The sequence below is a fragment of the Antechinus flavipes genome, chromosome 6 (genome assembly GCF_016432865.1).
Source record: "Antechinus flavipes isolate AdamAnt ecotype Samford, QLD, Australia chromosome 6, AdamAnt_v2, whole genome shotgun sequence".
In the NCBI taxonomy this organism is placed as follows: Eukaryota; Metazoa; Chordata; class Mammalia; order Dasyuromorphia; family Dasyuridae; genus Antechinus; species Antechinus flavipes.
Genome location: NC_067403.1, coordinates 52244166 through 52269641, shown reverse-complemented (window position 1 = coordinate 52269641; position 25476 = coordinate 52244166). Strand labels below are relative to the sequence as shown.

Here is a 25476-nt window from a genome sequence, read left to right as displayed (position 1 = left end):
ACAGAGAGATCAAGAAAAAAAAGAGAGCAGCTCAAAACTTCCTCAAAAACATATTTTGTACACTATATCCTGGTAGGAAAGTGATCCATCATAGATAAATTTATAGACATATATACACACATGCACATATATACATATATACTATACATGTATATGGATATTACATGTATGTGTATATACATATATATGTGACCTTTTTAAAAATTGAAGTACCTGTAATTTTTATTATTCCTGCAAAAATATACAGTAATTATATAATGCACTTAGGATTTATTTCACCTCCTGAACTACATCTTCACTTGTTTTTTAAAATTTATTGTTATAATCTAACATTTTGAACTTCAAATTCTCTTCCTCCCTCCCATATCTTTCTCCGCCCAATGAGAAGGCAATTATACATGTGAAATCATGCAAAACACATTTCCATATTAGCCATATTTTTAAAAGTAAGAAAAAATGATCAAGTGAGAAAAATATACTTTAATTTACACTGAGTTCATCAGTTTTCTCTCTCTAAAGGTATATAATATAGCATTTTTTCATCATGAATGCTTTGGAATTGGATCGTTTTATTTATCAGAGTAATCAAGTCTTTCACTGCTGATCATCATTACAACATTGTTATTATTGTGCCCAGTAATATCCTAGTTTTTCTCACTTCACTTTGCTAAATCAGTTCATATAGGTTTTAGCATGTTTTTCTGAAACTACCTACCTAATCATTTCTCACAACACAATAGTATTCTATCACAATTTTACATGACATCTTGAGTTCAGCCATTTCCCAATTGATGAGCATCCCCTCGATGACCAATCCTTTGCTATCACAAAAATAATTGCTATAAATATTTTGTACATATAGGTCCCTTTTTAATTTCTTCGATATCTTTCAGATACAGACACACTGGTAGTATCACTGAGAAAGGATATTCATAGTTTCATAGTCTCTGGCCCTAGTTCTGGTTTCTACAATGGTTGGACCAGTTTACACCACCACCAACTCATTAGTGTATTTATTTTTCCCTAATGTTCCCCAACATTTGTCATTTTTGATAGATATAAAATGGCACCTCAGAGTTATTGATGATTTTATAAGACTATAAATAGCTTTGATTTTTTTTCTGAAGACTATGTCCTAAGACCATTTATGAATTGGCAAATGGCTCTTATTTTTTAAACTCAGTTCTACATTCAGTACATATTTGAGAATGAGGTTTTTATCAGAGAATCTTGCTGTAAATTTTTTTGCTATTACTTCATTGTCTATAGTACCTTTTAGCAAAATGCTGTTTCCCTGGTTATCTTTTTTAATTAAGTCTATTTTCACTTTTGTTTTGTCTGAGATCATGATTACCACTCCTATGATTTTTTTTTAGTTCAGCTGAAGTATATAGATGCTGCTCCAATTATTTTAACTCCATGTATATGTCTTTCTCTTCCAAGTGTATCTCTTACAACAACATATTGTTGGATTCTGTTTTTTAATCTATTCTTCTATCTGCTTCTGTTTTGTGGGTCAGTTCATTCCATTTACATTCACAATTATGATAATAATTGTGTATTTCCAATCATCCCATTTACCTCTGTTTATCCTTCTCTCTTTCTTTTTATCCTGTCCCTCAAAAATCTGTTTTGCTTCTGACCATTGCTTCCTTTAATCTATCCTTTCCTTTTATTATCCTCTCCTTCTCTCTTATCCCATTCCCCTCCTATTCCCTTATTAAATAAATAGTATTTCAATAAACAATTAAGCATTTAGACATGATCTTCCCTCTTTGAACCAATTCTATTGAGAGGAATTTACCACCACCACCATATTTTTCCATCTCCAATGTAGACACTATTTCTTGTTTGCCTCTTTTTTATACAAAAAAAAAATCTCCATTCTACCTCTTCCTTCCCCCATCTCCCAGTCAATCCTCCTTTAATACCATTTCATTTTTCTTTTGGGGAGTGGAGAGGAGATCATTTTAACATAATCAACTTATCCCCAAGCTCTCTCTATATATATAAACTTCTTTAACTGTCCTAATAATGATAATATTTGGAAACTATCATTTCCCCATAATTGAATGTAAATAGTTTAACTTTATTGAGATTTTTAAGATTACTCTTTTATTTTACCTTTTGCAGTTTATCTTTTAATTCTTCTCTTAAATTTGCTATTTGAATGTCAAATTTTTCTATTCAGTTTTATCTTTTCATCAGGAATGCTGAAAGCCTCTATATCATTAAATATCCATTTTTTCCTGAAGAATTATATTCATTTTTGTTGAAGGTGATTCTTTATTGTAATCATAGCTCATTTGCCTTCTGGAATATCATATTTCAAGTACTCCATGCCTTTAATGTGGAAGTAACTGAATCCTGTGTGATCCTAATGGTGGCTCCACAATATTTGAATTGCTTCTTTAAGACTGCTTGAAGTATTTTTCTCTTTGTCATGGAAACTCTGAAATTTGATTATAATATTCTTGGGAGTTTTCATTTGGAGAGCTCTTTCAAGATGGAAATGGTATATTCTTTTGATTTTTATCTTCTGACCTCAATAAATCAAGGTACTTTTAATGGGGTCAGGGTAGCAATTCCTAGTTCAAATTAAATAAGTGACAAATTCACAATAGCCAATCTCTTTGGCAAAAGGTAAATTTATTTAGGGGAATAGGTTACAGATAAAATGAAGGGATATAAGAGACACCAGGAATGGCAAATATGAACTAGATTTGGGAGACATGGATTAAACAGAGTTAGCTTATAGTGAGGAGAAAGACTCCATTAGAGAGAAAGAAGGCACTGAGAAGGGAGAGAAAGTAACCTCATAGTGGGGATAATCCTGAAAAGAACTTAGCAAAGATTTTCATCATAACCAGATCTTTTATAGGGGAAATATATCCTTGGGGGTTTCCCAGGCATAAAGGCTTGAACTCAAGAGGGTCAAAGAGCTAGATGGAATGCACCTGGCAACCCAGGTCCCAGACTTGTCTAAAAATATGTCAATCAAGATAGTCTAAGAAAGCTAACTTTTTTGTATGCAATGCGGTTGATAGAGTTTACATTATGATTGTCTTAACTTATGGTAATAAGACACTCTGGGAAAGCTAAGTTACCATCAAGGCTGTCTCAAAGGTTGTTGTGATTGTCTTTAAAGATGCTAACTAGATTGAAGATAGGATGGATGAATTAATAATGGACTCTAACTTCCCATCCTCAAACAGGATAAGCTGGGAATTTGTTATATTTAATAATAGCCATTTGGGTTTATTCCTGACAGAGAAAGAGAGTATGTCACATCACTTTTCCTTGATAATTTCTTGAGATAATTAAGATATATGCTTTCATGGCTCTCAGGTAGTCCAATAATTCTTAAACTATCTATCCTTAATCTATTTTTCAGATAATCTGATTTTCTGATGGGATGTCACATTCTCTTCTATATTTTTCATTCTTTTGGTTTTTTTTTAATCCTTTATTGATGTCTTATGAAGTCATTTCCTCCCAATATGTCTACGTCTATCTTTTAAATAATTATTTCAATATGAGATTTTGTACCTCTTTTTCCATTTGGCCAATTTTGTTTCTTAAGGAATTTTTTTTTTCAATGAATTTTTGTGCCTCTTTTACCATTAAGTCAATGTTTTTAAGGTATTATTTTCTTCAGGATTTTTGTGCCTCTTTTATCAAACTATTAATTCTCTTTTTCATAACTTTCTTGCATCTGTCTCATTTTTCCCTAATATTTCTTCTAGCACTCATATCATTCTTTAATTCTTCTAGGAATTCTTGTTGGGCTTGTGTCCAATTAGAATTTCTCTTTCAGGCTTTGCTTATAGTTGTTTTCACATAGTTATCTTGTGAGTATATGTCTTTGTCTTCTCTGCCACTGTCAAATTATAGTCATATTATGTTTTGTTGTTATGGATTACTCACTTTTTCAACCTATGTTTTGATTTTGAACTTTGTGTTAAATTTGGGCTCTGTTCACCTGGAATTGGGAAGGCAATATCCCAAGCTCAAGTTCTTTTTTTTTGTTGGGGTTTTTTTTTTTTTTTTGTGCTACTGTTTTCAGAGCTAGTTCTGGGGGTCTGCAAGTTTTTGGTGCTCCTAAGGTGGTGTGATTCTGGCAGAGATATAGTCACTGCCCTCTTGGCCTTCATTCTGGTCTTTAATCAGAAAGGATTCCTTACAGCTAGCAGCTCTAGCACTCTCTGTGCCTTAGAACTGTGAACAAACCTCTGTTCTCTTGTGATTAGCCTTTAACACTCTTCTCCTAAAAAAAAAAAATATATATATATATATATATATATATATATATATATATATATGTATATATATATATATATATATATATATATATATATATATATGCGCCCAACTGCATATGGGCAATAGAGTTGCCATCCAGTGCCAACAAAGGGTTCCTTATAATCTCATTCTGATCAGTTGTCTGACTTCCTTTCTATTTCTACCTGCACATTCACATGTGCGAGATTCAGATAGGTTTCCACCCCAGTGTCTCAAACTTTTCCTGCCAACCTCCTAAGTCTCCTTAAAGCTAGCAAAATTCCTCATGCTGACCTTTTGCTGGCTCTGCCATTCAAAAATTTTATTTGAAGCATTATTTTAAAGTTGCTTGGAGAATATTGAGAAAGTTGCCTGTAATCCACCATCTTCCCCTCATATATGTCCTTTCAAAAAATAATGTCGTGACAAGTAAACATGCCTCTAAAGCATCTAAATCAGGGGAGACTTAGAAAATATGCTAAAGGCAATTACAGGTGCCATCTCTACTCAGTTCCTGATAGCAATTCACCTTAAGAAATAAATGTAATAAAAGAAGATTCAGAAGAAATGCATTGACAATAACAAAAAAATTAATAGACAGAACAGAGATGAGTAAAGAAAGAATGCAGTTCAAGGCTGATCCAAGGAAATTAATCACCACAGAACTCTTGAGCAAGGGAGAAACCAGGAAGTGGGGTTGCCTAAGGTTGTTCCTCTTAGCAGAGAAGTAGCTTTATTTTTATGGTCTCCCTACAAAAAGTTGAGCAAAAGCCAACTTCCTGTAGGGATTGTCCAAACAAAGAAGGGAGGAGATAGGGAGGAACCATCATTAAACCATGGAGCTTGGTATTAGGTTTTGTAAGCATCAGTGATAAAGGAGTGGAAGAGGGGGAGAAAGGAATTCTAATCATTGAGTCAAAGGAGAAAATCTTGTCCCTCAAAATGAGCAACTAAACTAGGCTTCACTTATAGAATTCCAACATACAAGACATCTTCCAAACCTCAGATGTAGGTTATACTATAATGTAATCAAAAGGAGAAAGATAGAAATCTAATTATAGTAAAGTAAAACAAGAGTTCTGGATGAAAACCTTGAAGAAATATGTTATATTCTGTAGCATATTACTCTTGCCCAGTCCAACCTAAAGAAGCATACCTGTGGATGCATTATAAAAGTATTCAGAAAATATTGCCCCCAAAAGAAGCCATCACCTCAAGGTTAGCCCAAAAACACATCCCTAGAGACATAAATGCCATTTCCTACATTTTTATTTTAGATCTGATTTACCTTCCTTACATAGATTGAAACCAGTAATCCCAGACTCTTTTAACTAGAGATGGCTTTTACATTGTACTATAAATTCAATTATTAATAATAGCTAGTATTTATAGAGCACATTAAATATCTTAAATAAATTAAATTTATATGATAAATTAAATATCATTAAATAAATTTTATTTTATCATCATGACCACCCTTTGAGGCTGTTTTCTCATTATCCCCACTTTACAGATAAAGAAACTGAGACTAAAGGAAGATAAATGACTTGCCCAGGTTCACACAACTAATAATTATCTGATTCAGAATTCAAATTCAGATCTTCTTGTATCTAAATCTAGCATTGCACTACTCCACTACTCTATCTAGTCATTCCTTGGCTACCTGGTTACCTCATGTTACTGATGACTATCACCAATAAATGATAGCTTAATAGTATCCAAAAAAGATTAGGTTATATAGAGGAGGTAATTAAATAGATTAAAAGAAAAGGAGAACTATTTTGTCTTTCCCATTACTGCAGAAGGAGCTTAATGCTGTCAAACTTGAAATCATACTTCTTGGGACTGAATTAAGCCAATCAAGCCCAACCTTGATGCAAATATAAATTCAATTTTGAAAATGGGGTTTCTGAAAGCATTTTCATAGTTATATCTTTTAAAGCTGATTTAAATTTTCTTAAATTCTGTATTGTAAAGTGAGTATCTAAGCAACTAAACATTGCTGCCCTCTTAATCGTTTTTTCTTATGTTGTTCGCACTTCATTTTCAAAGAGTTCAAGGACATCAGGGGAGGGATGCCATAACACACGAGGAAAGTGGATTTAAGTGAGGGAGGGCTGGGCAAGGGCACCAGCCTCACATTCTCCACTAAAACCAGCTGGATCCAATCAGGACAACTGGAGTGGACCCTGGATGCAGCAGGAGACCTGAGCCTTTTTAAGCTATGGTTTCAGGTTAACTAAGACAGAACCTTTTCAGTGATTAAGGCTAGGTAGGAACTGAGGCAAAAAATGGCTTCTTTCATCTAATCCAAAAAATAATAATAATAAATCTGGGGAGTATTCCTGACCAAAAGAGAAATGATTGCTATTTACATTCACTCTGAGTCAATCAGGACTCAATGACCAAGTTGGGGCTTGACTTAGACCTATTGCTGACCAGTCAAAAAGAGTCAGATGTTTTATGACTCATATAAGTAAAAGGAATCCATAGAAGTAAAACTTCATTTATGTGAAATTACTTCTGATTATATCATCCCATATCTTATCCACCCCTTAACCCTGATTTTCTGTGAAGCTACATTCCCAAAATAGAAACAAATATTGTTTTTTTTTAAATAAAAATTAATGAACTTGAATTATTGGAAAATCCCACCTCTGTAAGATTTTGATGTTTCATCAGCCATTTAAGGAACAGATTTCATTGTAAATGGTTTAATATAATAACACAAGCGTATACCAATACATTATATCTATTGGGAGAAATTTGCTTCTGTCTTCAAATGTAAACAAGATTATTAACCTCATTTGAACAGGTTGTGGAAGACGAAAAATGAAGTCTTCCGGCAACAAAGTAGCTGGAGGCTTGGATAGTGTGGAAGGGGAATGGCCCTGGCAAGCCAGCCTGCAACAGAATAATATTCACAGATGTGGGGCCACTCTAATTAGTAACAACTGGCTTCTCACTGCTGCACACTGCTTTGTAAAGTAAGTATGAGCTGCTATAAAGACTCTAAAACCATTCAAGGTACACAAGCCATGATGGTACATAAGTTCAAGTATAGTATTATACTACAGATAGGTCTAGTCTCCATGGGTCTATTCATTCATCTCACAAGCACTTACTCAGTAACTATTAAGTACTAAGAGCTGTGATTTCCAGAAGGGAGAGTATTAACTCCTGGGGATGGGGAGGAGATCAGAATAGGGTCCATGTTAGAAGCAGCACTGAAGCAGAACTTTGAAGAAAGCTAGGGATTCTTAGGGCAGACATGAGCAGGGATTCCTTTCTAGGCAGAGAATAAATAGCCTGTATTCAGACACAGAGACAGAAAATGGGATGGCAAGAATGGAGAATAGCAAGTAGACAGTTTAGCTGAAACAGAGTAACTGAAGGAAAAGAAGTTTGGAAGCTCTGAAAGGTAGATGCCAACAGAGGAATTTTTATATTATTATTGATATAATTAAGAGATACTAGAACTTGTTGGTCAGGGGATTGACATAAAAAGATGTCTGTAAAGAGGATCATTTGGAAGGGAAAAACTCATAAGGTAAAAAAATCAGGAGGTTATTACAACAATCCAAAAAAGAGGAATAAGGGCCTGACCTAGGGTAGTGATTATGAGTAGAGAAAAAGAAATGGATTTGAAAAGTAGTGAGGAGTGAGAATTAAGAAGATTTAGCAACTGGTTAGATAGATACAAATGAGCAGAAAGGAAGAGCCAAAGGTAAGTTAAGATGATTAACCTTGGAGACTGAAAAGATGGTAGTGCCCTCCACAGAAAAAAGAAAATTAGGAAGAGGGAGTGATTTGGGAAGATAATAATGTTCTCTCTTGGATATGTTGAATCTGAGATGACTACAAGACATTCAGTTGGACAATAGGCGATTAATGATGTGGAACTAGAGAGGAACAGGTGAAGCAGGTCTAGCAACTTATCTAAAGTAGCATCGGAAGATCAGCACATACTTCTAAAGGAAAATGGGGAAAAGCCTGACTCACTTCTGAAGGAGATATGAAAAAGACCAAGCTGTATTATATATACATAAATATGTATGTGTGTTTATATACATATATACACACACATAGAGACATACATACACACACACACCTTAGAATACTTTTGCCTTTTTGTAGCTTATGTGGTCTTAAAAAAAAGAATTTAGAGCTGAAAGAAAGCTCAAAAGTCATCTACCCTAGGTCCTTCATTTTACACTTGAGAAAACTAGGGCTTAGAGAAGTAATGATTTAAGTAAGATCACTCAAGTAATAAGTGGCCAAACCTGGATTCAAATCCAGGTTTTCAGATGTCAAGGACAGGTATTCCTTCTCCTAACTCCAACTTGAAACTGAGTATTTCTTTCCACAACTCCACACTAAATTCTGTATACTGAGCTTATTTGCTCAAGAGTTGAGTAACTATTTTTTAAATAGGGTAAGAAGTTATGCTGTAGTGTTGCTTTTTAAACTTTTACAACAATTTTTATTTTTTTAAGTTTTGCATTTAATTGTTCTATGATGATTTTTATAGCTTTGAGCTTTCATTCATAAGTTAAATAAAAAATCTCCTTAGAAAATAGAATTATAAAATGGTAGAGTAGAACAGATCTTTAGTCCAACCACATAATTTTTTTAGATGAGGAATCAAAGAGATTAAGTGACTTGCCAAAGTCACTTTTCTAGTAAGAGAACTAAGATATGAGGTCAAATCTAGTGTTCTCTCAATTATATCACACATTTAGCCCTTTCTTACTAAATTTTATGCATAATTGTTCTTTTCTATTCCCTGTGATCACTAGAGAAATTTAAGAATTTTAACTGTAGATTATTTTTAAGGCAAATTATAAATTTATCAGTTTTTCACTTAACATTGATCAATATAGAGCATTATCTCCTTCACACCTCACTTTCCCTCATTGAAAAAAAATACAAATAAAAACAAAAACCTTGTAAGAAATATGTATAGTCAAGAAAACCAATTTCAATTCTGGCTGCATCCAAAACTATTAATTTTCAATTAAGTCCATCATCTGTCAAGAATTATATAGTGTGTTATATCATTGTTCCTCTGGAATCATGGTTGGTTATTTTATTGAACAGAGTTTTTAAGCTTTTGAAATTCTTTGTCTTGACAATGTTTTTGTAAATTGTTCTCCTGGTTTTGCTCACTTCATTCTAAATCAGTCTATACAAGAATTCTCAGGTTTCACTGAATCTTTCCTTTCATCATTTTTATAGCATAATAGTATTTCATTTATTCAGACAATTTACTTAATCTCCAATTATTGAGCATCCCCTTAGTTTTCAGTTCTTTGCCAATGCAAAAGGGCTGCTTGCCTTCTTTTTTTGATCTTTTCAGAGTATAGAACCAGGAGTGACATTACCAAATCAGATTCAAGTCAATAATCATATATTAAATACTTACCTTGTACCAGACACTATACTGGGGAAACAAATAAATTTTTAAAAAGTTATATCCATCAAGAAGCTTACATTCTGATGATGGAAGACACATGAAAGAGAGCTAACAGAAGAAGGGGAAAATATGCCCTCTTGGCAAAATGACAGTGAAGTTCAGAGACAGAAGTATGGCTGTGCTGGGCATAGTTCCAAATTGCTTTCCAGAATTACTGGACCAATTCACCAATCTATCAATCAAATACATTAACATGCCTATTTTCCCCATATAATTTGTCAGTTTCCAACATTTGTCATTTTCGTTTTTTGTAAACTTGCCAATCCGAAGAGTATGAGATGGTACCTCAGAATTTATTTAATTTGTATTTTTCTAATTATTTTTGATTTGTGTAATTTATTGTGTAGCTATTGATAGTTTGGATTACTTCTTTAGAATACTGCCTCTTCATATCCTTTGACCATTTATCAGTTTGGAGAATGACTAGTTTTATAAATTTGAATCAATTGCTCATAAACCTTGGAAATGGCACTCTTATCTGAGAAAAACAAGACTTTTCCCAGTTATTTGTTTCCCTTCTTAACTTAGCTACACTGGTTTAGTTTGTACAAAATATTTTTAGTTTTGTTGTTGTTATTCATCATTTCAGTGGTGTCCAACTCTTTATGGCCCCATTTGGGATTTTCATGACAAAGATACTGGAATGACTTGCCATTTCCTTCTCCTGCTCATCTTACATATGGGGTACTGAGACAAGAAAGGCCCAAGCTCACACAGCTAATATCTATCTGAAGTCAGAATTGAACTCAGAAAGATGAGTCCTCCTGACTCCAGGCTTGGCATTCTGTTCACTATGCCACCTTGTGAGTTCTTACCCCAGTAACTACGGCCTTTGAATTTATAAAAAACTACTTACTGTTCAATATAGTTTATACTTCTGAGTTTATAACTTTTAAAAGTAGTCCATCTTTTTGGCATTTTTATTGTTGTTTTAGTGCCAAAGATCCTCAAGAATGGAGTGTGACCTTTGGATTCCTTTTAAGTGAGCCAAAACAGAAGCGAAGTGTGAAAAACATTATAGTTCATGAAAATTATCACTATCCAGGTCACGACTATGACATCGCCATTATAAATCTATCCCAACCAGTACTGTATGCAACCAATATTCGAAAAATTTGTCTTCCAGAAGAAAATTACAATTTTCCTCCAAATTCTGATGTGGTAGTCACAGGATGGGGATCATTAAAAACTGATGGTAAGTTCTTTAGTGCTCCTTCTATTTCATAGTAGCTATAAACAAGATTTTTAAATGATGTTTATGAGTTCACAGCACCTTGAGCCAAATGATACCACCTTACACATCCCCTGAATAGATTTAATGTGATTCCATCAACATGGGTGTTGCCTAAACTGAAGATGATTACAACATATCCACATTTTATACCCTCTATAAATTTTGTCCATGCCTCAGACAAAGCCAAAAAAAAATTTGAATGTGCCTTTGCTGCCAGGTATCTGCTGAGTTCTGATTGAACCTGTGGAATTTCTACCTCTGACCTTTCCCTGCATTTTGTCCACTTTTCTCTTTATGCTTTACTTCTATTTCCAGGCTTCTGTGCTTGAAAAAAAAAAAAGTTTCCAAAAAGCTAAGAGTCCAGTAAGTCAGATTTTCACAGATTTTAAAGATTGCATAAAGAGTATAGCTGACCTTACATTTTAACTAGATCTCTATAACAAAGAAACTGTTTCTATAGCTGCTTTTCCTAAGAAAAATGCTTTGAATTGGGAAAGTTAGTGTTTTAATCTACTGCCCTTTCCCTGAATTTCTTTTTCTTTCTTCCAAGGGCCACCTTGGGGCTACTTTTGGAACAGCTACTATTCCAACCTATTCTAGAGCAAGTACTATGTAGGAGAAAATACTTATCCATACTATACTTCCTTTTTTCATAACTTAAAATAAAATCTGATAATCTTGTTGCTAATAATAACATATATAATATATATTAATAATAATAATAATTCTTGATAAAAAATAGTGTTTTAGAGCATTACCCCTCCCTGGATCATGTCTCACCTGAAAGAATGAGTGTAAGGATTGGAACATCAGGCATCTTGACTAGTAGGAAAACTATTTTTTGGCAAAGTTCCCTCTAAATAGTTTTTCTCAAATTACAGGATACTTGAATTACCTACATGTGAAGCTAGCCTTTAAATGTTCTATCTTTACTCAAAAGCTCTAAGACAAGGAACTAACAGAAAAAAAGATTCCATGTATAGTAGAAAGGGCCCTGTATGAGGAGTCAAGACACTTGAAATCTAGACTTGGCTACAGAAATATTTCTGCCAGTGGTTCTACTGTTCTTCCAGTATTCCATTTTCGGACTTGGTGTTAAATGAAAGTCTTCCCTCTCATTTGTATTTGATCATTTACTAAGTCCTTGTGACTCATACCACTGGAAAATTTCTGGCATCTATCCTCTTTTCTCTCCTCTTAGCACAAGCACCCTAGTGTGTATATCCTTATTCCTGGGTACCTGACCTATTATCAGATTCCTAGCAAGTCTTTCCATACTCTCAACCTTATAATCCATAATATTGCCATATATTCAATCATATTACTGCCATAATTCATTTAATTATGCATAAATCTTCACAAATTTCTACTCCGAGGTTTCATTGAAGCATGTGTGGATGACAATAGATTTTCAAAGGCTACTCCAGCACAGCATAGATTCGGGCAAGTTTAAACTAAAAAGCCTTTGAGTATGGTGCTGCTGACCAATTTGTTTGAGAGAATAAAGACAAAAAGACTCATAACCAGAAGGTTGGCCAAAGGGGGCTAAATTTGGTGATCATGAAACAAATGACCCAAAAAGCAACAAGCAAAAATAATTTGTTGGATACTGACTCATATTCCAAACAGAATATATGAAGACAGTCAAATTATATGTCCCCAAATGTGTTGTAAATGATAAATTAGAGAAAGTCTATGAAGACAGGGCTTGACAAAATCCTCAAAAGAGCACATACATTGAAACTTTATCACTTTAATGTGAAAGAAGTCAAAGAGTGGTCTCTCAAAAATATGTTTAAAAATATGATTCAGGATTAAGAAATAAAAGAAACCAAAGATTTTAGGTTGTTTAGAAATCTAACACTTATATTTTATGAATACTTTCTTGAAGAAGATAATTGTAATATGCTGGACATAAGGAATATCAAACAGCAATAGACACATACATGCACACATGCACACACACATGCACATGCACATAATTATTTGATTCAATGATTTGGAGGAAGGATGATCCTGAACCACTTAACTACTCAGTGGCAAACCACTTAACTACTCGGTACCCTACGATTGTCTTTAAGTATAAGCATTGGACTTGGAGTCAGGAAAATTATAGTTCAAATCTTGCTTTGGACATGGTCTAGGCGAGTCACTTAATTGTTCCGTACCCTGATCGATTTTCTAAGATTTAGGCACTAGAACTTGGAGTCAGGAAAACCTGTTAAGGACCATCTCTTCCTTCTGGAAACTTGTGTTAAAGTCCCTAAGACTAGTCCCTCCCCCAGTAAAATTCCTTTGTATTTAATATATATGTATACTTTAGAGTCACATGTGTGCATGTGTTTTTTCTCCAGATAAAATATGAGCACCTTAAGGAATGATGTTTAATTTTTGTCTTTGTATCTTCAGCAACTAGTTTGCTACATAGCACATAGTTGACACTTAAAAATTATTCATTCAACAAATAAATGTTGGACATATATAGGATGTGTCAAGTACTACACTAGGTTCCAAGAATGCAAAAGCAAAATTAAAACACTATATGACTTTAAGGAGCATATATTCTACTAAATTAAAAAACCAATTACACAGATAATTAAATACAAAACAAATACACAAACAAATACACAAGGGACAGCCTACTTTTGTTTGCTTATTTGTCTTTCTCCAAAGGGAAGGGCCAATGTTGTGGGGGGAGAGTTTTTTTTTTCTCTTTTGTTTTTTTGTTTTTAATCCAGAAATGACTAATATCAAAACAAAAGGCATCAATGAACCATCTTGTTTTGTTTTGTTGTCTAATCTATGTCGATAGGAAATAGAAAATAAAGAGTAAGGAATAATTAATCATTTGATTTAGCTAAAACCTAAAAATATGAAAGATAGTAAATTTAAATACTGCTGAAAAGAAGTGTGGAGCTCCATCATGAAAAGTTTAAATGCCAGGACAACTGAGAATCACTAAATATGAACAAACTTGTGCCTTAGGAAAGACAGCTTTATGAAGGATAGATTAGAGAGAAGACCCTTTAGAAGATGATTACAATAGTCCAAGGCAGAGGAAATTATCTAGCTTTATGAAACTAGGAATGGAAAATAGGGGACAAATATTAAAGAAATGATAAGGGTAGAATCAACATAGGCTTGACAATTGATTGAATAGGGATCTAAAAAAGAGAAGTCAAAGCTGACTGAGATTCTGAAGGTAATGGTGACATCAACAGAAATGATGAATTTAGGGAGTGTGGTAAGTTTTGGGGCACTAAAAATGTTTATAGCAGCCCTGTTTGTAGTGGCTAGAAACTGGAAAATGAATGGATGCCCATCAATTGGAGAATGGCTGGGTAAACTGTGGTATATGAATGTTATGGAATATTATTGCTCTGTAAGGAATGACCAGCAGGATGAATACAGAGAGGACTGGCAAGACTTACATGAACTGATGCTGAGTGAAATGAGCAGAACCAGGAGATCATTATACACTTCGACAACGATATTGTATGAGGACATATTTTGATGGAAGTGGATTTCTTTGACAAAGAGACCTAACTGAGTTTCAATTGATAAATGATGGACAGAAGCAGCTACACCCAAAGAAAGAACACTGGGAAACGAATGTGAACTATCTGCATTTTTGTTTTTCTTCCCAGGTTATTTTACCTTCTGAATCCAATTCTCCCTGTGCAACAAGAGAACTGTTCGGTTCTGCAAACATATATTGTATCTAGGATATACTGCAACATATCCAAGATATATAAAACTACTTGCCATCTAGGGGAGGGGGTGGAGGGAGGGAGGGGAAAAATCGGAACAGAAACGAATGCAAGGGATAATGTTGTAAAAAGATTACCCTGGCATGGATTCTGTCAATATAAAGTAATTATTAAATAAAATTTTAAAAAAAGTTTTGGGGCACTAAATTTAAGAAGATGATGACTTTAGTCTTAAGGTGAATTTGGCATTCTAGTAGGACACCAAGATAGAGATGTCCAGCAAGCAATTGGAAGTAGGGATTTGAGCTAAGAGAAAATGGAAAAAAGAGAGACAGAGACAAAGATAACTGAGTTCAAATCCAGCCTGAAACATTTACTAGTTTGTGACTTACCTATAAAAGAGAGAGGGAGCGGAGGGAAGGAGGAAGGGGGGAGGGGGGAAGAGAGAGAGAGAAAGAGAGAGAGAGAGAGAGAGAGAGAGAGAGAGAGAGAGAGAGAGAGAGAGAAGGAGAGAAGGGGGGAATGGAGGGAAGGGGGAGGAGGGAAGGAGGGGAGAAAGAGAGAGAAAGAGAAGGGGAGAATGGAGGGAAGGGGGAGGAGGGAAGGAAGGAAGGAGAGAGCTAGAGAGAGACAGAGACAGAGAGAAAAAGACCCAGAGACAGACCCAGAGAGACAGACACAGACACAGACACAGACACAGACAGGATGTATCAAAAATATTGGCTAAACCTTTGAAATCACTAAGAAAAAACTATATAGAGAAGACCAAAGATGGAGCCTTGGAGGACCTATATGTGTGGGACAGAAAGACAATGATAAATCATTAATAGGGATTGAGAAACAGCAGTAAGCATTAGAGAATTATGAGATAGTTGCATCACAGAAGCTAAAATAAAATATAATAATACAGGAAGAGGAGATAGTCAGAAGTAGTAAATGCTGAACAGGTCAAAAAAATAAAAAGGACTGACAGGTCACCAAACTTAAAAATCAAGAGTTCATTAGTCATTGTCATGAGGAATCTCTGGATGAATAGGGTAGTGAAATAGGTATATTGAGAAAAGATTATATAAAAACAAAAGATATCAATAAAAATAGTGAAAATATTTTAAAAGAGATTATTAGTGACCTTTGAGGGAAAAGCTAATTGATTATAAGCCTCTTGGGAGAAGATACTGTTCTCCTCTTCATCTCTGTATTCTCTTTTTTTTTTTAAATTTTATTTTATTTAATAATAACTTTGTATTGACAGAATCCATGCCAGGATAATTTTTATACAACATTATCCCTTGCAATCGCTTATGTTTCATTTTTTCCCCTCCCTCCCTCCACCCCCCCTCCAAGATGGCAAGCAGTCCTATATATGTTAAATATGTTGCAGTATATCCTAGATACAATACATATTTGCAGAACCGAACAGTTCTCCCGCTGCACAGGTAGAATTGGATTCAGAAGGTAAAAATAACTCGGGAAGAAAATCAAAAATGCAAATAGTTCACATTCATTTCCCAGTATTCCTTCTTTGGGTGTAGCTGTTTCTGTCCATAATTTATCCATTGAAACTCAGTTAAGTCTCTTTGTCATAGAAATCCACTTCCATCAGAATACATCCTCATACAATATCGTTGTCGAAGTGTATAATGATCTCCTGGTTCTGCTCATCTCACTTAGCATCAGTCCATGTAGGTCTCTCCAAGCCTCTCTGTATTCATCCTGCTGGTCATTCCTTACAGAGCAATAATATTCCATAACATTCATATACCACAATTTACCCAGCCATTCTCCAATTGATGGGCATCCATTCATTTTCCAGTTTCTAGCCACTACAAACAGGGCTGCTACAAACATTTTGGCACATACAGGTCCCTTTCCCTTTTTTAGTATCTCTTTGGGGTATAAGCCCAATAGAAACACTGCTAGATCAAAGGGTATGCACAGTTTGATAACTTTTTGGGCATAATTCCAGATTGCTCTCCAGAATGGCTGGATTCGTTCACAACTCCACCAACAATGCATCAGTGTCCCCATTTTCCCGCATCCCCTCCAACATTCATCATTATTTTTTCCTGTCATCTTAGCCAATCTGACAGGTGTGTAGTGATATCTCAGAGTTGTCTTAATTTGCATTTCTCTGATCAATAGCTCATCTCTGTATTCTCAACAGCTAGTATAGTGCCTTAGCCATATTATGTACTTTAAAATATTTATTTATCTATTGAATTGAAAACCAAATATGTCCATTTGTTTCATCTATTAAATCTAGCATATATAAGTCTATAATAGTAGCATGTAAATAAATATATATAATTTTCTAATACATTACATTGTCATTGTACAATTGAGAGCTGTGAAAGACACCAAATCTTACCATGTTAAATATCCCAAATAAAGAATTAGACTCAATAGAATAAATATTCTTAAAAACTGTCTATCAGCAAGACTAATCTCATACATTACGAATATAAAATGATTTGATAGACACAAACACAAAAATAACATTGTTTAGCATTTCTCTTGAGTATCAATTAGTACCAAATAAAAGGAGACAGGCATTTACCTTGATAATAAAAGGATGACTGTGCAAAGTCCCAAGTAAAAAAAGGTATTGCCCACAGATGGCAAAATCAACCAGATATTTGTTTGAAAGCAATATTGTGCTGGTTGGACACTACAGGACCTTCTCAGAGAACTAGGAATCCATACAAAAATTAAAAGGTCATCAAATGATCATTGAAACGCTTATCACAATGCTAGAACCTGTCTTAAATCCTGGGAATAGAAATGTGAGTTGAAATCAAGGATGATTAACATATTGGATAAGAATTGCTAAGACATAAATAAAAATACAGTAAGGAAAAAAGTACCAAAATTTTAAGAAATGAAAATAACATAATACTTTAGACACTGATTATTTCTCGGCACTGCCTCAATTTGTTCAGAAGTAAGTCTTTCTTCATCACTAAAAAGTGGAACAAAAAAGTATTAAAATATAATATAATATATAATATAAATATAATAATAAAATTAAAGAGTCCATAAATTGTGAATATGTACATAAGTATATTGAAACACCAGAGGTTGGCATTGATTTGAACAAAACATGTATCATTTTCTTCCTTTAGGATCAAGTCCTAATATTCTCCAAAAAGGAATAATGAAAATTATAGATAATGCCACATGTAATGAAAAGGAGGTATATGATGGAGCCATAACAAATGGGATGCTGTGTGCTGGATTCTTAAAAGGAAAAATAGATGCCTGTCAGGTAGGTAAATGTATTAGTAAAATTAGATAGTAAGAAAATTAATATTTTGCTTATGATAAAATACATCTTGAGTAATATTTAACATCAAATTAATCAAAAAACAATCAACCGTAATCATAGTAATTGTTATATGCTGATATCAACATATGAACCATAATATTATAGGGCAGGATGAAATTTATACACATCATATTTTTAGATTTATGCAAGATGCTTCATTTTATTTTTAATCTAGAGTACCTGTACTAGCAGTACAAAAGTTAAGAGAGGTCTGCAAAATTTATAACAAGTAACCCTCCAGGAACACTGATTTTTGTTTCAGAGTTTTTGTTTGCAGCATTCAGGTAAGGCTCTCATAAGACCAAGGCTCAGAGAGGTAAAGTGTAGAGGGGCTTTTTAGAAGTATGTCTTGGAGATGAGTAAATGCATCAAGCCATATGCAAGCCTAGAGAGACATAGTAAAATTGTGTGTATGAGGATAACATCAAACCTGGATAATGCCTTTGTCTTTACTGCCCCAACATTCACCACTTCATAAGCCCTTAGGGTAATAATACATCATATATAACAGGTTTTTTAATCCACATACTTGAGATTACAAACCAGTAGGATGCCCTCCAGCAGGATCTGTGCAATCACTTGACTTACAGTGCAACCCTGGAGTTGAGGTCCCTGCATAACAGTCCTTCCTTCAGATCCTGCCTTCTCTGCACAGAACACATGACTTACAGTACCAGGAGATGTACTAGTCCTTCTCTTTTAGGATCTCTCTCTAAATCCCTATAAGTCAGAATTTCTCTGCTTCTTTCCTCTTGATGGGACTTGAAAATTTCTTCCAAATCATTATCTGTTAACAGCTCATGGGGTTATGTACACACCAGTTTTTCCTTCAAACTCTGCTTACTTAAGCAGTTACAACTGAAATTTTCCAGTCATGATGACCTCGTATAGAAAATTCAAAGAAAAAGGATACTTTCAATATCTGCCAAAGAATTCCATCATATTATATTAGTGAATAAGTTCTTTATAAGTTGCTCTTTGAGTTTTGCTCTTTTGTGCTTTCTGGAGCTTTATGGCACAGTGATTTCCAAAGTAAGGTTTGCTGCTGTACTAAAAAAATCTAATTATACTGTTCTTATTTTACTGATACCCACAAAATACACTTTCTGGCTATTAAATGGGATCCCATTAATTCTTAACAATGACAGCAAAAAAAGAATCCATGAATCTGGACATAATATAATATTAATTCATTTGCCATGAATTACCCTTAATTGAATTTGGATTCCATCTTGGATCCCATTCAAATTGAAGTAAAACTATTTCATATTTCAAAGATGCAAGATTTCACCAGTATTGGTACTCATTCAACTGTCAAAAATAATAACCACTCTTGACTTTGATATATGATCTTTGTGAGTTGTGACCAAAAAATAAAATAAAATAAAAAGTATCTACTAGTTGCCAACTGTCCAGAGATAAGCTTCTCCCAACTTTGATAGATTAGTCTTTAAAAAATAAATATGAGACTCTTATCAATCCCATATGCAATGTTTTTTAAAATTTATACTTAGCTGGAAAAAATCTTTATTATTTGAGCTCACCTTCCTAGCAAAATAAGTTATAGCTTTAGTCAAGGGTATAATCAAATTTTATGACAAACTAACTTTATGAGATTCACAAGTAGAAAGACAACTTGTAAGTGAAAGGAAATGAAAGAAAAGATTCTAAAGAAGGGTGTATAAAATATGTTGCAATCATCAATTACTCAATAGGCATTCATTAAGCATCTACTATATGCTCAGAACTGTGAAAGGCATTGGAGATAGAAAGACAAAAGAAAAATAATCCACTCAAGGAATTTACATTCAATCTAGGCAGATAACATATATGTGAATATATACACACATGCATATGCTTATGTACATACAAAATAAGTACAAAATTATTTCTAAGAGAAAGTAGTGCTTGAGCTAAATCTTTAAAGAAAAGAGGGACTGAAAGTAGTAGAGGTAAGGGAAAAGTACATTACAGGAAGGGGAGTGTGGGAGGTTAGGAGGCACGGCCGATGAAAAGTCAGTCTTGCGTGAAAAAATAACAAGAAGGCCTATTTAAGTGGATTGTAAAATGTGTAAAAAGGAATAACTTGTAATAAGACTGAAAAAAATAAATTGAGGCTAAGTTGTCAAGGGCTATAAAAGCCAAAAAAAGAGAAGTTTCCATTTGATCCTAAAAATAAAAAAGAGATTAAAGTTTATTGAGCAGGAAAATAACATGATCAGACCTACACTTCAGAAAACTCCTTTTGGCAACTATGTAAAGAAATTATCAGAGAAAGCAAAGATAGGAGGCAAAGAAGTCAAGTTAGCATCTATTGTTATAGTCCAGGCTACAGTGGATTAGGGTCTGAAGTAGACTGGTGGTATGTGAGAATCACAGCTCACATGAGTTCTTCTTTACCTTAACCCTGCTCCTTCTCTTGGTGGCAGCTAAACATATCACAATCTTTGTCCCCTCCTAAGAGGTAGTATTTCGAATAGATATCCTACAAAAAGGTCTTATGGCCCAAAGTCCCAGTTATTGCCTAGCCCCGATTTAATTTATATTCAAAAATATTTGAAGGTACTTTCCATGCTATTTGCACAGGAATGTTTTGAGTTCTTTACTTAATTACTGGAATTTCTAGTGATGCCTCCTAATAGGTCAGAGGATTTCTCAATGGCCTGCAGATAGTGCATCATGTTTGTATATATTCTAGTGACAAATAAGAATAATTATGTATGCACATGGTTGCCACATCAATAAGAATTTGCCTGCATTAACATACAGACATATTCACAAAGTATAACTGGGTGTCTCTTATAGAAAAAAAGTGAAAGTGGTCAAGGAAAGTTTTTCTATTCCTTCAAGTGATATTGAAGAAAGAAAGAAGAGAGGGATGGGGAGGGAGTGAAGAAGGAAAGAAAGAAGGGAGAGAGGAAGGGAGGAAGGGAGGAAGGAAGAAAAGGAAGAAAGGAGGAAGGAAGGGAGGGAGGAAATGAGGAAGGGAGGAAGAGAGAGAAAAAGGGAAGGAAGGAAAGAGGGAAGGAGGTAAAAGGGGAGGAAGGGAGGGAGAGAGTAGAAAGAGAGAGCAAGAATGAGAGCAAGAGTGAGAGTGTATAAAAGAAAGTCTAATAGTGAAGTTTAGTTACTCCCTTCCAAGACATATTGGGCCATCTATAAATACTGTTCTCTATGGTAATAGAGAGGGTAGATTAGGCAAAAGTTTTTGCGGAAATAAATTCTGTTTTGAATATAGAATTTCCTACTATGTAAATTTCAAGATGTAACCTCTCTAGGGCCACTTCTTAACTAAACCAAATGTTAACCATAGATATAATACTTAAATGTTCTAAAATAAATAAACATTAGAAAATGACAGAAATTATCAATATCTGAAATACTGGTATAGCGAAAATAGCTTTAGATGGCAAATGTTCAGAGAACACCATAATTCAGTTATATCGATTAAATAATTAACTATTACTTAGTAACTGTTCTATAAGTAAAAATTTGAGGGCTTCCTCAGCATTAGTTATTGTACTTGAAGTGTCTGACTCTTGCCTTACTGGATTCTTCTGGTAACTATGCACTAAATCTACAGATTCCTGTCAGAATGATGTCCTGTGAATTCATACATCTCTGGGCATCTTCCTTATTGCTGTCACATGTCCATTTGCATCTCCTTGATATATGTCCTTTTGAATGAGTTATGGGGTTCCACCCTGGCTTTTCAACAGTTCTGCCTCTTCTGCATCTTTGGGAAAGTCTCATATTATTGATCTGATTCAATGTGGAGTCTGAAGGAAACTATTTGTCTGTCTGTGTTATTTTAGCAGGTTGCTGAAACTAGCAGAAGTTACATAACTTACTAAGACTCATACCAAGCTACATGTTAGTAAGGCGAGTACTGAGATAGTACAGAGTACTGACTTAGAATAAGAGGGCATGGGTTCAATCCCAATATTGCTGTTTCCTAAATGATCTCTATAATTCTTACCAGCTCTACATTTGTTTCTCCCTATGATATGGAGAACTATGGGATGAATTGGGTGCTTTTGGAGGTGGAAAAAGTAACTGCTAATGTAAAGGATGTCAATACTCAGAGACAGAGAAAACTCTTGCCAACAGAGTCAGTGAAACACAGAAAAAGATAGATAGATGGATAGATAGAAAGAAAGAAAGAAAGAAAGAAAGAAAGAAAGAAAGAAAGAAAGAAAGAAAGAAAGAAAGAAAGAGAAAGAAAGAAATGAAACTAAGAAAACACATTTTAAAACTTATATATGAGTTCAAATATATCAACCCCGACTCAGGCTATAGAGAGTTACACTAGTGTTCTGCTCATACCTTGACGGATGAGAAGTTCATATTCTGAAAGAAGGGCCACGCAAGAAGAACATATTATTCAAAAAATTTTTTCAATTAAACTCAGTTTATCAAACATAGATAAGCAATAGGCAAGACAAGGAATTGCACTTAAAAAGGGATCAGGAAATGTCAACAATCCATATCATTTGGATCACATACAAGAAAGTCTTTGAATCCAATCATAATGGGAAATATTTAGGAAATGTAAATATTTAAAACAGTATTCATACATGTTATGTTAAAATAATAGGGTAGACAAGGACTAGAACTTGACTTCATTCATACAGGAAATTCCCAATTAAAAAAACTCCCTTAACAATGCAAGAGAGCAACTTCTCTGAAACTTGGAATCTTAAGATAGTTTCATTGAGCACTGAGCATTAAGCAACTCTTTTAAAGCCATTATGTATCAGGGGCAAGACTTGAAACTAGGTAGGTCTTCCTAGCTTGGGGATCAACTTCCTATCCACTATGCTACACTGTGATATCAACAATAACTGGCACATATAATATTTTAGGGATTGCCAAGCACTTTCTCCATGATCACGGTCATATAGCTCGTAACCATCAGAGGTAGGATACATAGTATCCTACATAGATAGTTTTCTGTTGAATTCACATCCAAAAATCTTCCCAGTCAAAGCCAATTCCTGTTGTCGTATCAATAAAACATTTTACTTTAATATTGTCTCACAAGAGTTATTGCCAAAGCTTCTGAAGTCACTTTTCATCGATATAACAGAGATGCCCTGTTTAATACTGCTGAATACTACTTACAAAAAAATTCCTACTTATCATCTCAAAGAAAGGGTGGCATAAAGTCTTCTGAAAGGAATGGTTCATATCAGTAGGAATCAGTGTCTTGGAGAGTCCTACTGTCAGAATAATCTGACATCAGAAATTTTATTGTGGTGTTTTCTGAAAACAATAAATTTACTAGAAATATTGGATCATAGATTTAGAGTTGGAAGACCTCTTAGAGGTCATTTTACAGATGAGAAAACTGAAGTTCGGAAAAGTTAGTTGACTTTGCACTGGGTCACACAGCTAGTAAGTGTTTAGGGCACGTTGGGAATCCCTGTCTTCCTGACTCAGATCTTACAGGATATCCGTTACATGGGTCTGCCTCTCCTAGTAGGGTGTTCTCCGATTAAAATTAAATTAAGATTAAAATGAGAAATGAAAGCCATTCTCTCTTGACCTGACTTTGTACCAACTCAATTGAAAAGCAGAAACATGCCATATGCTCTGAGAGAAAATAAGTTTAAATTATATCAATGAAAGCTTTAGTATCATCCATACCATGGGATATAATCAACTCACTTTTCTTCTTAAGAGGAAGGTTTTAGCAAGGTCCCAAGTGATCCCACTTTGCCAATGCTGATTAATTAAGCTACTGTCTATTTCATCAAGTTTAGAATTTCTGATGCCCCTAGAATTTTCCAATATTTCATGAATATTCTTTTTTCTAGGATCCATGGAAACACAGATTTATAGTGTTAGAAAGATCCTTAAAGATCCTTTCACCCAACATCATTTTATAGATGACAAAATATATTTTCCAAATTTAAGTTTCCTTAAACTAGGTTAGTCTTGGGTATTAATATATGAGGATCATAGAATCATAGATTTAAATGTGGAAGTAGTTCAACTTCTATATTTCAAAGGAGGAAATTCAGGTCTTCTATCTTCAGTCTTCCTCTATTTATGCCATAATATCCCTACTCACCTTAATATACTTTAATAATTCAATGGATCCTTAATCTCACTGACAAAAACAACAGTGCAGACCACAACCCAGACAAGTTTACTCATCCTATGTCATTTCTATTCATCTTATCCAAGAAGTTCTATTTAGGGAACTAATTATTTTATTGGAGGCCTTCCTCTAGGTTAGGACTTCTTAAAGTTTTTCTACACACTACCCCTTTTTGCTCAAGAAGTTTTTACATGACCTCTTGTATAAAGGTATACAGATAAAACATTTACTGATAATAAATTATAATTTTGTAATGCCCATATTCGTTTATGGGGTCACAACCCACAGGTTAAGAAGCTTTGCTCTAGGTTATTAAACTATAAAGTTGAATTCAAATATTGATTCTGCTATTTAAGACCTGAGTGATTAGGTAAGTCATTTAACTTCTCTGGACTTCTGTTTCCCATAAGCTGATGAGGAATTAATAGGTCCTAAAAAAAAAGTAGAAAGAAGGCAGATAGGCAAATTGCAACAGAGACAGAAACTAGTTATTATTTGGTTGTAAAAGAGATTGATATAAGGAGAATAAAATAATAGTAGCAAGATAAAGTGGCAAGGAAGTTGTGGTAAATGAGGAATGCTTGTGGAGGGGGGACTGGTGGACCCTGGAAGGCACATGACTCCAATGACAGATGCATCATAGCGGTTTTAGAGGCAATTTTCATTCCTCTGTCACAGTGGTATGTAGGAGGTGCTCATGAATGTGTCTGTCTAAGTTTGTGGCCATGGGTTGATTGCTGTAGAACCCCCACATAGCATTACTAGGATGGGGAAATAAGTAAATAAAGCTGTGTTGAGTCAAATCATGTCAACAAGCATTTATTAAGTGCCTACTATGTTCGAGGCATTGAACTAATGGCTGCAGATACACAAAAAAGGGCAAAAAAATCCCTACTCTAAAGGATCTCACATTCTAATGAAAAAGACACCCTGCAATCAACATGTACAAATAAGATAAATACAGAATGATAATCAATAGGGGAAAGGCACTACTTCTAAGGATGATCAGAAAAAGCTTCTTACAGAAGTTGAGACTTGAAGAAAGCCAGGGGAGTAAGGAAGCAGAGGTGAGAAGGGAAAGAATTCCAAACAAAGGGGATGAGGACAATCAGTTCATAGAGAGTCTTACTCAGAGCCAGTTTAACATTGCTTTAATTGAATAGTGTCTGCTTCCTGTTCCATATCCCTAAAACCAAATGCATAAGGGACAGAAGAAAAATAGAGAGTATTGCAAACAAACAGAATATAACTAGCAGGTTACCTCTTTGTGTGAAAAATGGTAGTCTTCAACTCAATTAAAGGGGTAGGCAACCATTTGGGAATGACTGAATAAACTATGCTATT

The 25476-nt window shown here is 34.4% G+C and overlaps 1 protein-coding gene across 1 annotated transcript in view; it reads left to right on the top strand.

Moving 5' to 3' along the window:
* Window positions 1-25476, top strand: part of LOC127539980 (transmembrane protease serine 11C-like) — a 77816-nt gene that overhangs the window by 47186 nt on the left and 5154 nt on the right. The window contains exons 7-9 of the mRNA XM_051964455.1: window positions 7097-7268; window positions 10693-10952; window positions 17824-17966. Of these exons, the coding sequence (XP_051820415.1) occupies window positions 7097-7268; window positions 10693-10952; window positions 17824-17966 (575 nt within the window). The remainder of the gene's footprint in view (window positions 1-7096; window positions 7269-10692; window positions 10953-17823; window positions 17967-25476) is intronic.